The 13,691-nt window shown below is 35.6% G+C and overlaps 1 protein-coding gene across 25 annotated transcripts in view; it reads left to right on the top strand.

Moving 5' to 3' along the window:
• Positions 1-7,992, top strand: part of LOC145668871 (coiled-coil domain-containing protein AGAP005037-like) — a 1,021,830-nt gene extending 1,013,838 nt beyond the window's left edge. For all 25 annotated transcript variants that reach the window (XM_081737111.1, XM_081737106.1, XM_081737121.1 and 22 more), the window contains one exon: positions 5,618-7,992. In XM_081737111.1, the coding sequence (XP_081593237.1) occupies positions 5,618-6,928 (1,311 nt within the window). In that variant the 3' untranslated portion in view covers positions 6,929-7,992. The remainder of the gene's footprint in view (positions 1-5,617) is intronic.
• The last annotated feature ends 5,699 nt before the right edge of the window (positions 7,993-13,691 follow it).

Genomic DNA, 13,691 nt, shown 5'->3' with positions numbered 1-13,691 from the left:
GTTTGTTGAAAATACAATTTCCATCTTTTTCGAGATCTATTAAGCTCATTACTGCATCCGTTATAACGAGTTTGTCGTTTACTATATATTTCATCAGGATCTATCTGGGGGTCGCAACTCATAGGTTGAGAACCACTGAATTGTATAAAACATATTTATTTCGATATAGTTCTTTGTGGTGGCGTGTATGTGTGCATATGGGTATACGTGGATAAATTGTGTCTTTTTATTTATCTGAGAGGCTTCAAAAGCACGAAAGAAGGTGAAAATGTTACAGTCTTGAGTTTCCTCTATTGATGATTCCTATAGAGAAGTTAGTCTTATCACGCTATTGGAATTAACCAATTACAATAATATGAAAAATCCATATTTTTTTTTTCCTTTTTATTTTTCTTTTAAATTTTAAGTTCAGTTTCTTGAAGATATGGATCGTCAATCAATTATAAAAAACACCCTTGCACTATTATTCATATATACTTTATGTAACAATTACGTTTTCGAACCTACACGGGATTCATCTTTATGTTTTTGAAGGAATAATAGATGAAACCGAATTAAAATTAAAAAAAAAAAAAAAAACAGAAAAAATTATTTCATTTTTTAAATTTTAAATGCTGTTGTATTAATGTACATTGATTAACGAAACAAAAATTTTATTCATAATCCAGTAATAATATACAAAGGATATTTATGGAAAAATCTTCTAATTTTACATCCCGCAATTATGCCTTTTATTCTCAAGGAGTGAAATGATTAACAAGAGTGAATGATTATGAAAGAATTAGAGGAATGGAAATGTGGGACCCTCGAGAAAACAGGAGAATACCGAGCAAACCCACGGACACGCGATGTTGTCTGTTACAAAGTCTCACGGCTTAGAATCGAACCAGGAACCCCTCATATCACCCCTTTTTTTAAAAAAATTTAAATTAAGAGTCCGGGATTAAATTCAGAAGAAGTTAACTGGATTTGGGCTAGACCATCTGAAGATATTTTCCTAATGTAGGAGGAGTGTGATCAGTTCTGAATCTGATGGCGCCGCGTAACGTAGGCCTGCGGTGCGAGCGGTCCTGGGTTCGGTTCCCGGTGGGTGCATTCGGTCGAAAAAGTGCGAAAAAGGTTTTTCTGGCCAGTCATCTTGAATGAGTTTTCCTTGGGTTTTCCTCATTCACGCCAGGTAAATACGGGGTAGTACCTAACATATAGAACCCAGGTCGCCTCCTTTCTTCATCAGTCCTTCCTTCCTTCCCTTTCTCCGGATAGTGTACTCGCCGAGGGACGTCATCCCTCATACATGACGGATTAACATGGCCATAGATGCCGAAGCCCAGAAATCTAAATCCTAAATTCTGAATCAGGTAATTCTAAAACCGAGTAGCACGTCCAGAAGGTAGGTATCAACATCATAAAAGAACCAGGAAGACAAGAGTCTCCGTGTCAATTGACTTCTAAAAGTACCTAAATGGGACAAATCCATGAAGATTCTCCTTTTAATTTTACCTCATTTCCCGTTTTTCATTTCTTCAAAAATCTGAAGATATACTGTGTGGGGGTTTGAAATGTACTTTTCATATGAAGAAAATACGAGTTGTAAGTACGAAATATTTATAAGTGATATATTAAAAATATGGATCGCTAATCCAAAAAAATTCGAAATTGATCATTTACATTGAAAGAGGAGAGCTACCAGGCGATACGTCAAAAAACCGAGTTGTTTTCCGTATATTAAATGTACAGTTGTTGCCAAAATATTTGTTAAAAAAAAAAAAAAAAAAAAAAAAAAAAAACTGATGTAATGAAAATCGAAACAGGAAATACATAAAAGTAATAAACATGTAAATATATCTCTCTTTTTAGCATCCGAGGTTATCTGAGACACGGATCTTCAGCTTAATGTGAAATCCGAACCACATGAATTTGTACTAAGAATTGAACCCCTCTTCAGGATTAAATTTTGAAATATTTAGTAGTTAATGCTGTACCTTCATGTATAAAATTTTTCAATAGATAAATCGATAAATTAATACACTAATCCAAAGTGTCATGTAAGAGAAAAAAGTGTAGCACTAATTTCAGTAAAATAAACATTATTTCAAATTAGAAATAAAATTAAAATGAATGTTTACGGCACATTTTACAAGATAAAGAAATATGGCGAATTATTTACAAGAAATTTAATACTAAATTTATAACAACAAAATCATGTTGTTTTGTTTAATAACATTCACAAACTTAAGTTGAAACTATTTGTAAGAATATATATTTTTACAATTCGAAAACGTACCATGAAAAGAATATGGGATTGATATTTGATTTCTTTGCGTGTAAAGAAGTAGGCCAACGTATAGCACACCTTACTGGTGACAAGCGGGCTTCTACTTTTCTGATACAACGTATCAGCATAGCAGTTCAGCGAGGAAATGTGGCTTCCATTTTAGGTACATTACCTCCTGGAAAATCATTAGAAGAAGTTTTTCTTTTATAATTAATCTATACTGAATAGTATGCAGTGATAATATGTACATATATATTATCTCTCTTTTACTTAATCTTTTACAAGTATCGAATTGTAATTTAAAAACTGGATTGTTTCGATTTACGAATCGTTTTATAGATGTAATCACAATATGTATTTTAAAATTTTTATTTGTTTTAAGTCGTAACGCAACACGAAGGTTATAGAGTTAGTTATATATAGGTTTGCGTGTAAAAGTAGGTTTGAAAGACGGTTTCTGAATATTGCAATTAAAGAATGTCTTCAAAATTTATCATCGAAATTAGTTATTTGAAATAATAATAATAATAATAATAATAATAATAATAATAATAATAATAATAATAATAATAATAATAATAATAATAATAATAATAATAATAATAATAATAATAATAATGAATCTTATCTCTACTACAAGCATAATCTCAGATATGAATATCTTTCATCCGAACAAAAAGCTTTTTCAAATCATTTGAATTAGATAAATGGAAGAATTTTTTAAAAAATATTTAGAATTATATACAATAAGGTTTTGTGACCAGGAACTTATTACAGTTATTTCAATCTTTAGTGCGTTTAAAAAAATAATAATAAGAAGAAAATCACGTTATTTCCGTCTTGTTAAAAATATATGTTGAAGAGCACTCTTGAGTCCCTTTCGTTAGAAGAATCAAAAGAACGGAAAATTAAGGCAACCAGACCATTGATATTTTAAAAATCTATTATCATAGTATATCTGTCTCTGGAAGAATGATATTTCAGATTCAAAAATATAAAGAAATGGTTTTCGTATATTACTTTAAGCAAAAACAACTTCGAGCTTAACTTTGGTTCCTCAACATTCGCTATTTTATTCTAAAACGTGAAGAGATTTGGAAACGTTTTTGATAAACTCGAATACCTCGACATTTTTGACAAGTCCTGAGGTTAATATTACGGTATAATCAGGGTAACGCTGTTTATAGTTAAGAAATCAAGTTGTCCTGGGTTCACACCGTGCTCCCACCAAGTGAACTTTGTGGTCGACAAACACCGTGTGCGTGGGTTTCCTCGGAGTCCTCCCACTTTCTTCATTCCACCATTTCATTCATTTTTCATCATCACCATCTCCTTTAGCCTAGCCAGCATAACGTAGGACGTAAAACTCAATAATTTCATTTCATTTTTTTCCTGGTCTATAATCGGAACTATAAACTAAATTCACCTCCCTAACGTTACGAATCTGCGTATTCAGTTACAAATACGGAGTTCACTGCTTCTTAATTCAGATTGGTCTCAGTAGAGGCGGCTCGTGAAGGGAGTCACTTCGGTAAAAATTAAAGTTTTATCACTTCAGATAAAGGGAAGGAATATGACGTAATGTTCTCATTCGTGTATACAACATTTCGAACATTAAGTAACTTTCTTTCGTTTAGTTTGAAGCAACAAAGCTTTCTGTGTTTTTACCAGTGTGACTTCCCTCACAAGCCGCGCCGGACCCAGTTGCCTCACGCTCTGGTCTTTCGTGTGAGCAGTCTCGGGTTCGATTCCCGGTAGGGATACTCAGTCGAAAAAGTGTAAAGGCTTTTTCAGGCCAGCCATCTTGAATGAGGTTTTCCTCATTCAGAACAGGTAAATGTCGGGATGGTTCCTAACATATAGGTTCCAGGCCGCTTCCATCCTTTCCTTTCCTCGGATAGTGTGATCATCGAGGGACGTCATCCCTTATACGTGACAGGCTAACATGGCCATAGATGCCGAAAACCCAGAAATCTAATTCCTAACCCTAATCCAATTGCTTCATAATGCAAGGCTAGCACTGAAAATGATGAGCCTTCACCGAAAATCAAACCCAGGAGCACACGCACTGAAGACATTAATCATTTAGGTACACGAAATTCTAATCAAAACTATAATTATAAAAATTACATGGTAATGAAATATCTAAATAGACACTTAGTCAACCCTCAGCTTATCTTCAGTGTGGAGTTGGTCTGTATTTTCAAGTCAAATCTGCCATGTGCCTACTTTTTGGCTTGTATCACGAGAAAATATCCGTCACAAGAATCGTGAGTATGAGAAAACAGTCGAAGCAATAGCTGTTGTAAGTTTTGTTGTAAAATGAGTCTTAGAAAAAAGTATCTGTTTCAGGAAAAATCTTCAAATAGAGACATTTTACCTATCTTTTGTCATACTTGCTGTCCATTCATTTAAGCATTATACATCCATGAATTCTGGATTGCATGTTTCATTATTGATGAGTTATATTACTTTACGTGTTTAAATTATTCTTTTATAATATACTTTTAGTTTTCCGTCATACAAATGAAAATACTTTCGAAAACAATTCTGAAAACACATGGGGTTAATTTATATGCTTGTAAACACAGGGATCTATGACGCAATATTGTATAAAAGTCTTTTCCCAGCAAGATAATTTTCCAGGAAAGAAAGAACAAAGGCCCAAAATTGGAAAATTAATTGAAAAGCGTGCAGTTGACTAGTTTTTGCATTTCAGTACTTCCGCTTCTTTTCATTGTAATCTTGGTCGCTATGACACTCACTAGGGTGATCCTGTAATGATGAACGAAAGCGGTATTAATGCAGAGTTTGAGATTGAAACAAAATACAAACGTCTTCAGAAATGCATATTTAATGTTGAAGTTACTTATTTTTGTATTAACTTATTTTATATCTAAAATTAGTTTTAGTGTCAAAGTATTGTAGCTAGAAAACGGCGTTGATTACAAGTAATTTGCTAATATTAGCACTTTCTATTTTCAGGTTAAAAGATACACGGTAATAATTTTAAACTTAATTGGATACAGTAATAATTCTAAACTTTACTTGATAAACACTGTTTTATTTTCTTTTTTTTAAAAATATAAGCAATTATGTACCTAAATTAAACATGAAAATCTTCACAATACTCTCATCAACAATATTAAAATTTGTGGTTAAAATAACAAATGAAACCAAATCTTCCACGCGACTGACTGATCCTATTACTACAGATATTTATTTTGGAAATGGGAATTTTTCATATATCTTTCGTTTTGTGTAATATCTGCATAATATAAATGAATGTGTTTTGTGTCACTAGAGAGCAGTTAATGTGATTATTTTAATATTCCTTTGCAGTCTGCCACCCTTCCAGCGCGCGGTGTCATGGCGGCCTCCGCCAGTGGAGACACCCATCGCCAGCGTCCGGAGAACGCACTCGACGCTCTGTTAGATGAGCTGCAGACGTTTGCCAAACCCCCTTCAGAGGCTGGAAGTCGTAAGGGCAGTGTTGATTCTTCAGCCGGTATGGGAAGTGTAGGAACAAATACTCTACGACGACTTCATTCATATCCAAGTTCTGATTCGATCAGTTCCCCCGTCAGAACGCCTTCGACGACTGCTACCCAGAGTGTACCCTCGACGAATTCTTCAATTTCTGGTGCTGGACAACATACTACAGTGTCTCGGCTTCAAGTCTCGGATGCTTCAGGGAAGCAAAGTGTTAGTCTTTCTCCAACTCCTACCTCTTCTCCAATCCCTCCCGAAGGTAAAAGTTCTCCCGTTCCACCGAAACCTGCCGTGCCTGAACGAAGTAGTGAGCTCTCTCGAAAAGTTCCCCCACCCCCTCCCCCACGCACAAGTTCTCGCTCGCCATTAGTTTCCCCGACTAGTCCAACAAGCCCTCACGTTTCTCGACCTGGTTCTTCAGCCACATTACCCAGAGGTGGTTTACAACATAGTGGAATGCATGTAAGTGCGGCAACTATGGGACGATCCCATTCTGCTACAGATCCTTATGACACGGGCACTTTCCGCCGTGGAACTCCGGGACGCAGCAGCCTTCGGGAACCTCTACGAAGTATTGATCGACCTGACATGGGTAAAGGTAGTGAAGAAAGTTTACGACGGGATCAACTCTCAAGCAATAGCTCCAGCAGTGAAAGTGTCAACTCTCAAGAAGGGTTACAGATGAAAATGCAGGAAATGCGAAACCAATCATTTGGCAGAGTTTCTGATGTAGACAGAGGGCCGTCAGGAACTCCACCTTTACCTCCTTCAAGAAGTCGACAAGAATTACTAGAACAAAGACATCAAGAATTACTTCGAAAACAGAAACAACTTCAAGAACAATACGCTAGGCTACAGCAATTGCAACGAGGTACTGTAAGGCTAGCTCCGGTGAACGATCTTAAAAAGACAGGCAGTGAAAGTAATATCTTAGCCAAAATGGGACTGAATCTTAGTGCAGCACCAATGTCTGGATCACTAACTCATCTAGCTCCTATGACTGCAGTTACAATCTCCTTCACAAGCACAACTACTAACACAACAGCTACAACCAAACAAGCGACGGCGACCAGTACGACAACAACCGTTACTGCCTCCACAACAATCACAACTACGACTACCACGGCATCTAGTAAGATATACGAGACGGACATTCTGTGACTAAACTTTACTTTACGACTCCTGATCCAATTGTCAACAGCAGCAGCGTGAGCAGAGCAGAGCGACGTTCTCCCAAAGCAACTAAATAACAATTCCAAGAATATTATGTGCTCCATTTGTATTGAATTGTAGTTCCTGTTAAACATCCATAACAGAAAAGATATTAAAAAAAGAAAAATACCAAAGACTTCAACATGGTAGTGGGTTTTTCTAGGAAGACTATCAGTTATTTGCTCAATAGATCATCTTAATATAACTCCAGAAGTGACTTGATTTTTCCCATGGAGATTTTTTTTAAAAAAGAAAATTATACAAAAACAAAAATAATATTATTAATAATAAAAAAAGCAATGAAAGCCAGATCAATTTGTATGATAGCTGGAATTTGAGCAGCCTGTCGCGTTTAGATAGGTTTTTACTAATTAAAAATATTATAATTGAAAAAAATAATTATTTAAAAAAGACAGAAAACATGATTGTATGGAATACCACTGTGTTCATGTGTTAATGAAAACGATGTTGAAGTGCGTCAGAGGATACAAAATGTTGGAGAGTGAAGTTATATATAGATATATATATGTATGTATATATATTATAAATATGTACACATGTATATGTAATATATATACATAAATGTTTTTTTCTTTCTTTGGGATTTCTCATGACAGCAGTACAAATAGGCAATTATTATTATTATTATTATTTATGATTATTATTATTGAAATAATGTCTTTTGAGGATGTCACTTTTTCTTTTTAAAACTCATCCTACGGTTTTGCTATTGAAGAATTATATTAGGTCTTAGATCAAAAGACCGAATAAAATAACTAGAAAACAAAGTATTAAAATATATATAAATATATATATATAATATATACTGTGTCGAGAACTAAAGACTGTTGCTGGAGAAGAGAACACCAGGAATATGTTCACTATATGTTTTATATGGCAATACATCTTTAGATTTTAAATTAATTGTACTCCTTCCTAACTGCATTTGATGAGAATGGCCTTGTTGTTATATGTGTACAGAAACGATATTTAAAAGAGTGAAAAAAAAGAAATATTGATATCTTGAAATCATATTTTAAGTTGAGCAGTTTTAGAAGCAAACTGATTATTGAGTGCTATTTGTCAACACTTTTTCTATCCTCTCCCAATCCCGTCCCTTGATCTCCCTTAAACACTATTACTCCTTATCATCTTCTATCCTATTCTTGAACAAATCTGAATGTTGGTGTTAACTTGATTTTTTATAGAATTAGCTGCAATTTCCCATATTTTATACACTATATAGTATTGAATGAAAGAGAGAGAAGTGATTAATTATTAATAAAAAAAAAAGTTATTAAAAACTTAAAGGAATTTATTTCATCCATGGAGTTGCACAAAATGCCAAATATTTGCGACTTTATAGAGATGGTTTTTATTATAATGAATAAGTAAACGAAAGAAGGGAGAGATGTAAAAAAAAAAAAAAAAGTTTTGAATAGCATACAAGTAAGTATCCCTCTTGAAGCCCTTATTGGTGCTGAGTCAAGTCTATTGCTTGGTATGCAACTATTATTGCAGCAGCTAATTATGATGGCTGTCCAATTATGATGGCTAGCTCACACATATTTTTAATTCCTTTTTACAGCTGTTATCTGTAAATGTTTGTACAAAAGGTGCTGTTGGATTGATTTAGAAGATAAAAAAAGAGAGAACTAGTTCTGTTATGAAGAATGTGTTTACTACTGTTGTGTAACTGACACGCTGACTTATATATAAATATATATATATATATATTAAAAAAAAAACGAGTGTTCACCCAAAGCAATGTGGAATGATACATATATGGTACATATTAATGGTTTTTAATCTGTGGTGTTGTTAATTCAGTGTTAATGGAAGAATACAAACAAAAAGAAGCTTAATTTTCAGCATGCTGTATATTGTGCTTTCATATATAAATATATGAAACTTAGTGACATTTGAAAAAAAACTGTTGTTTTTATTTATTTCTCATGTCTTATTTCCGTTATTTTATATAATATTAGGTGAAGCGACATATTACGTACATTCTTCATAGACCTATTTTGTAATCGTAAGAATTTTCTCTTTTAAATATTAATGTATGATATTTTACTTAAAAAGATGCTTAGGATACATATTGAAAGAACAAAAGAATGTCTCTTTTTTGTATTCAATTAAGTGTAGTTTCATATATATATATATAGTATGGCGCTAAATTCGTTGTACAAAAGCAGAGGAGTAATTCCTGAGAGTAGAACAAACAAAAAAGTTCCAATAAACATAAGGCGAAAACCCCATCGTTTACATATTATAGACTGCCGAAAACATGAAAAAATGAATTCTAAACGTCCATAGCTCTAAAACTATGGGACCTACTGTGTCGGGTCAAGACTTCACTTAGGAACTAGTATGTGCTTTATCCAAAAATACATGTTTTAGAATCCTAAGGTACTCACGCAACAACTTTTATGGAGGTAGTTGGAGAGTACTTTATATCATAGGCCAGTAGTCGAACTCCCTCTATAAAAATTGTTGTGGAAGCACCTCAGGATTCTGAAACACGCATTTTTGGATAGGGCACATACTAGTTCCTAAGTGAAGTCTTGACCCGACCAAGGTAGGTCCCATAGTTTTGGAGCTATGAACCCTTAAAATTAATTTTTTCATGATTTCGGCAGCCTATAACACGTAAACGATGGAGTTTTCGCCCTATGTTTATTGGAACTTTTTTGTTTGTTTTACTTCCAGAAATCACTCCTCTGCTTTTGTACAATGAATTTAGCGCCATACTATATATAAAGTTATTGTCTTTTACGCCAGTTCCCATTTCAAACGTGTCCTCATTCACTTTATGTAAATGGCAACGTTGCGTTTTCGTTTAGCATTGCCGCGCATAAAGAGTGTACAGCACAAACGGCTCGTCCGATTTAAAAAAAAAAAAAAAAACTACTTCAATTTAGATTGAAAACATCATATTTGGAGGCGGTTTCCTCTCTTACATTTTGTTGTAACTCTGATAGTAACAGAGTTACCCTATGTCAGGAGGCTTTTGAGACATCTTGTGTGTATATATACGGTAACTAAAAAAATGTTCTTGCCGTTTTTGACGTCCTATTAATCATACGCTTACAGAGAGGAAACAAAATGACGCACGTGCCTGCCAGGCAATCGGGAATCAGTCTAACCATCGATCTTCAGTAATACAGGCATGTTGCGCACACACAGCAGTCATAGCTCGTCCAATGTCCAAGAGAAATGGAGAGATCGAAGCAGCTCGTTCGCGTGTGTTCTCGTATAACTTTAAACTGGGCTTGTCAGCTGCCGCACCAAGTCGCTGCGTATGCCGTGAACGAATACACCACCAGGCATTGGTTCCAGAAATTCCGTTCGGGAGATGTGAACTTTTCAGATGAACCTCGCAGTGGAAAACCACATGTGTTGGATGACGAGGCCCTGACAGCAGCCATCGAGGAAGGCAGTGGTCTAACGTGTGATGAATTTGCAAAAAACTTCCATGTTTCCGCTGAAACAGTCACATTGCATCTACTTAAGATAGGGAAATCATACAAGTTAAACAACTGGATACCCCACACATTGTCAGCAGCCAACAAGGAACAACGAATTGTTTGTCCTTGCTCTCTTGGCACCTGAAGACACCCATCTTTGATCGCTTGCTTATTGGTAACGAAAAGTGAGTCCTCTATGACACTTCCCAAGCATAACAGACATTGGTCTTAGCCACGTGACCCTGTTCCTCATACATCAAAACCTCTTCTGCACCCACGAAAGTTTATGTTTTCTGTATGGTAGAATTGTCGGAAAATGGTGAACGAGCTCCTTTCACCTGGTCAGACCATCACTGTTGACCTCTAATCTCAGCAGTTGCAAAAGGGTGCACCGTGCATTGCGGCAGAAGGAGCCAGTATTGGTGAATCGCAAGGGTGTGCTATTCCTGCACGACAATGCTAAGCCACATGTGACAAAGAAAATCCGGGAGACCCTACAGCAACTTGACTAGGAGACACTGTATCATGTACCATATTCACTGGACCTTGCGTCAACAGATTACGACTTATTTCATTCCCTCGACAACTATCTCAGTGGGAGATCCTTCGTAAATGAAGGAGAACTGCGGAACTCACTCAGGATTTCTTTGCATCCACGACCGCCGAGTTTTATCATCAGGGTATTGTGCAGCTACAGAAACGCTGGCAAAAGATGTTGGATGCTGATGGAGATTACTTCGAATTTTATCATCAGGGTATTGTGAATCTGCAGGAACTTTGGCAAAAGATGTTGGATGCTGATGGGGATTACTTCGAATTTTATCATCAGGGTATTGTGAATCTGCAGGAACTTTGGCAAAAGATGTTGGATGCTGATGGGGATTACTTCGAATTTTATCATCAGGGTATTGTGAATCTGCAGGAACTTTGGCAAAAGATGTTGGATGCTGATGGGGATTACTTCGAATTTTATCATCAGGGTATTGTGCAGCTGCAGGAACTTTGGCAAAAGATGTTGGATGCTGATGGGGATTACTTCGAATTTTATCATCAGGGTATTGTGAATCTGCAGGAACTTTGGCAAAAGATGTTGGATGCTGATGGGGATTACTTCGAATTTTATCATCAGGGTATTGTGCAGCTGCAGGAACTTTGGCAAAAGATGTTGGATGCTGATGGGGATTACTTCGAAACCTAAAGGTACGTACCGTGTAGTGTATTGCTCTTTGTTTATCACTGCTCTAGGACGGCAAGATTTTTTTTCGTTACCTTATATATATATATATATAATATATTTCAACATATTTTCCAGACGTATATGAAATTACACTAATTGCTTAGTTGGATACAAAGGTAAGAAATTCATTTTATTAATGTATTATGTTGAACTGCGATACTGATAACATTTTAGAAATACATTTTTTAGTGTAAAAAGTTGTTAAGCAATCAGTGAGGTTTGAGATAAGGTGATTAGACATTTTCAATTTTTTATTATTACGTACATTATTGAATCTAAAGCAAGTTATCATTCATGCCTTAAAAAAAAAAAAAAAATGAAATTTTCGGAACCATTGTAGTAAAGTTTATGTTGTTATAATCATATTGGAATGCTGTAAATGCTTCGTAATCTGCATTACATCGAAATTTATATTTCTCTTATTTGATTAGATATTTCTTTGCTGAGTGTTAAACACAAAGTTTCTTATTTTATTTTTATTATTATTAATATTTTTTATTTATTTATTTGTCATTGACTAGCGTTTGCAAGTCATGCAAGGTTTGATAGTTTACATAAATATTCTTGGAGTTCTGTCGTTTCTTCTGGACTTTACCATTAGATTATTTCTTCTTATTCTCAATAGTTTACCGTCTCTAAAACTATAAAATTATAATTTCACTTATCCACTTGAATATATATTTCATAAAGTTGAATTCAGACTTTTCTTACCTGAAGGAAGAGTTTGAATTACTATGGGTTTTTACTATTAGTATGAGCTAATATTCACCCAACTATTACTGAATTATGACTACTCACCTATAAGCATGTAAGCCCTCTTCTCACCTTCCATGTAACAGCGTGCCAGGCTTGTAATGAAATGTTGGTAGTAGTCTGCTGGTGTGGCTAAATAAGTTACGTGTAATGTGGCCTTCAATATCGAAATGGAGATGGCGAAGGAGTCTTGAGGATCTGAATATGCCATTCCATTGAGCTAAGAACCGTGTGCGTAATGGGGATTGAGATCCAAGACGTCCGTGAGCCTTACAAGAAGCTGAGAGTCTGCATTGTGTTTCTCGACCCACTCCCTGAACAGGATGTGTATAATAGTTGGGTGCATTATCATCTTGAAATGTATCATTGTTAGGTAGAGCAAAGTGCGACATGGTGGAATCTACCTATCTGCCAGAAGATTGAGATATGGGACATCAGTAATACATTCATCTACAACCGCCAGGGACCTAATTCCTGTCTCGTAGGGGTATCCACCAAACACGTGTACAACCATCCACGGAGTAGAGTAAAAATCGAGACCACCATTCCAGCCTTTTTTTTATGTAATTCGCATTTTCGTTGCACCAGATTAGTTGATATTGCTTAAGCGAGGAGTTGGAGTGTCGAAGGCACTTGCTGAGATGGACGTACGTATGAGTGTACAGCATCTAGTCAGAGGAAATATGTTTTGAGTTGACTATGCTGTATTGGATAGTCAGATGCACGACCGTGCTGCGTCTGTTAGCTCGGGTCAATCACTGAATGCAACACTTACCCTGACAGTCAATCTGCGTCATCTTCTGCAGGTTTGCTGACTGTTTGTCATTTGATCCTGTTAATGTCAATCTTGACACACTTTCAGCAGAGCTGTGCGCAAACATCTCACTAATGCAATTATTTGTACGATTAAAGCAACAGTTTTTCCGGACCCCACGATCTGACTTTTGTCAAACGTGACATTTACCATCACGCATAAACTCTTACTGCTGGCTTACCTTCCTAGGCCCAGCTATGATTACCTCTGCTGTCTGCCATTATCTCGGAACTCACGTGACAATAGAAACGAATCTATTATCCGGGGGTTGGTAATTCAGTAATCGGTTATACGTGTAGACTTACACAAAATACATCAGCTATCCATTCTGAGAGAAAATGGAGCTGCACTTTGATTATATGGCTGAATTCGACTCTTATATGATAGCACCTATTTTTTTCCTTTAAAGGATTTGTACACATCATCATTATTAACCGG

The sequence above is a fragment of the Thermobia domestica genome, chromosome 13, assembly GCF_964235325.1.
Source record: "Thermobia domestica chromosome 13, izTheDome1.hap1.1, whole genome shotgun sequence".
Classification (NCBI taxonomy): domain Eukaryota; kingdom Metazoa; phylum Arthropoda; class Insecta; order Zygentoma; family Lepismatidae; genus Thermobia; species Thermobia domestica.
The sequence above is the reverse complement of the archived record's forward strand: the minus strand, read 5'-3'. Positions and strand labels throughout refer to the sequence as shown.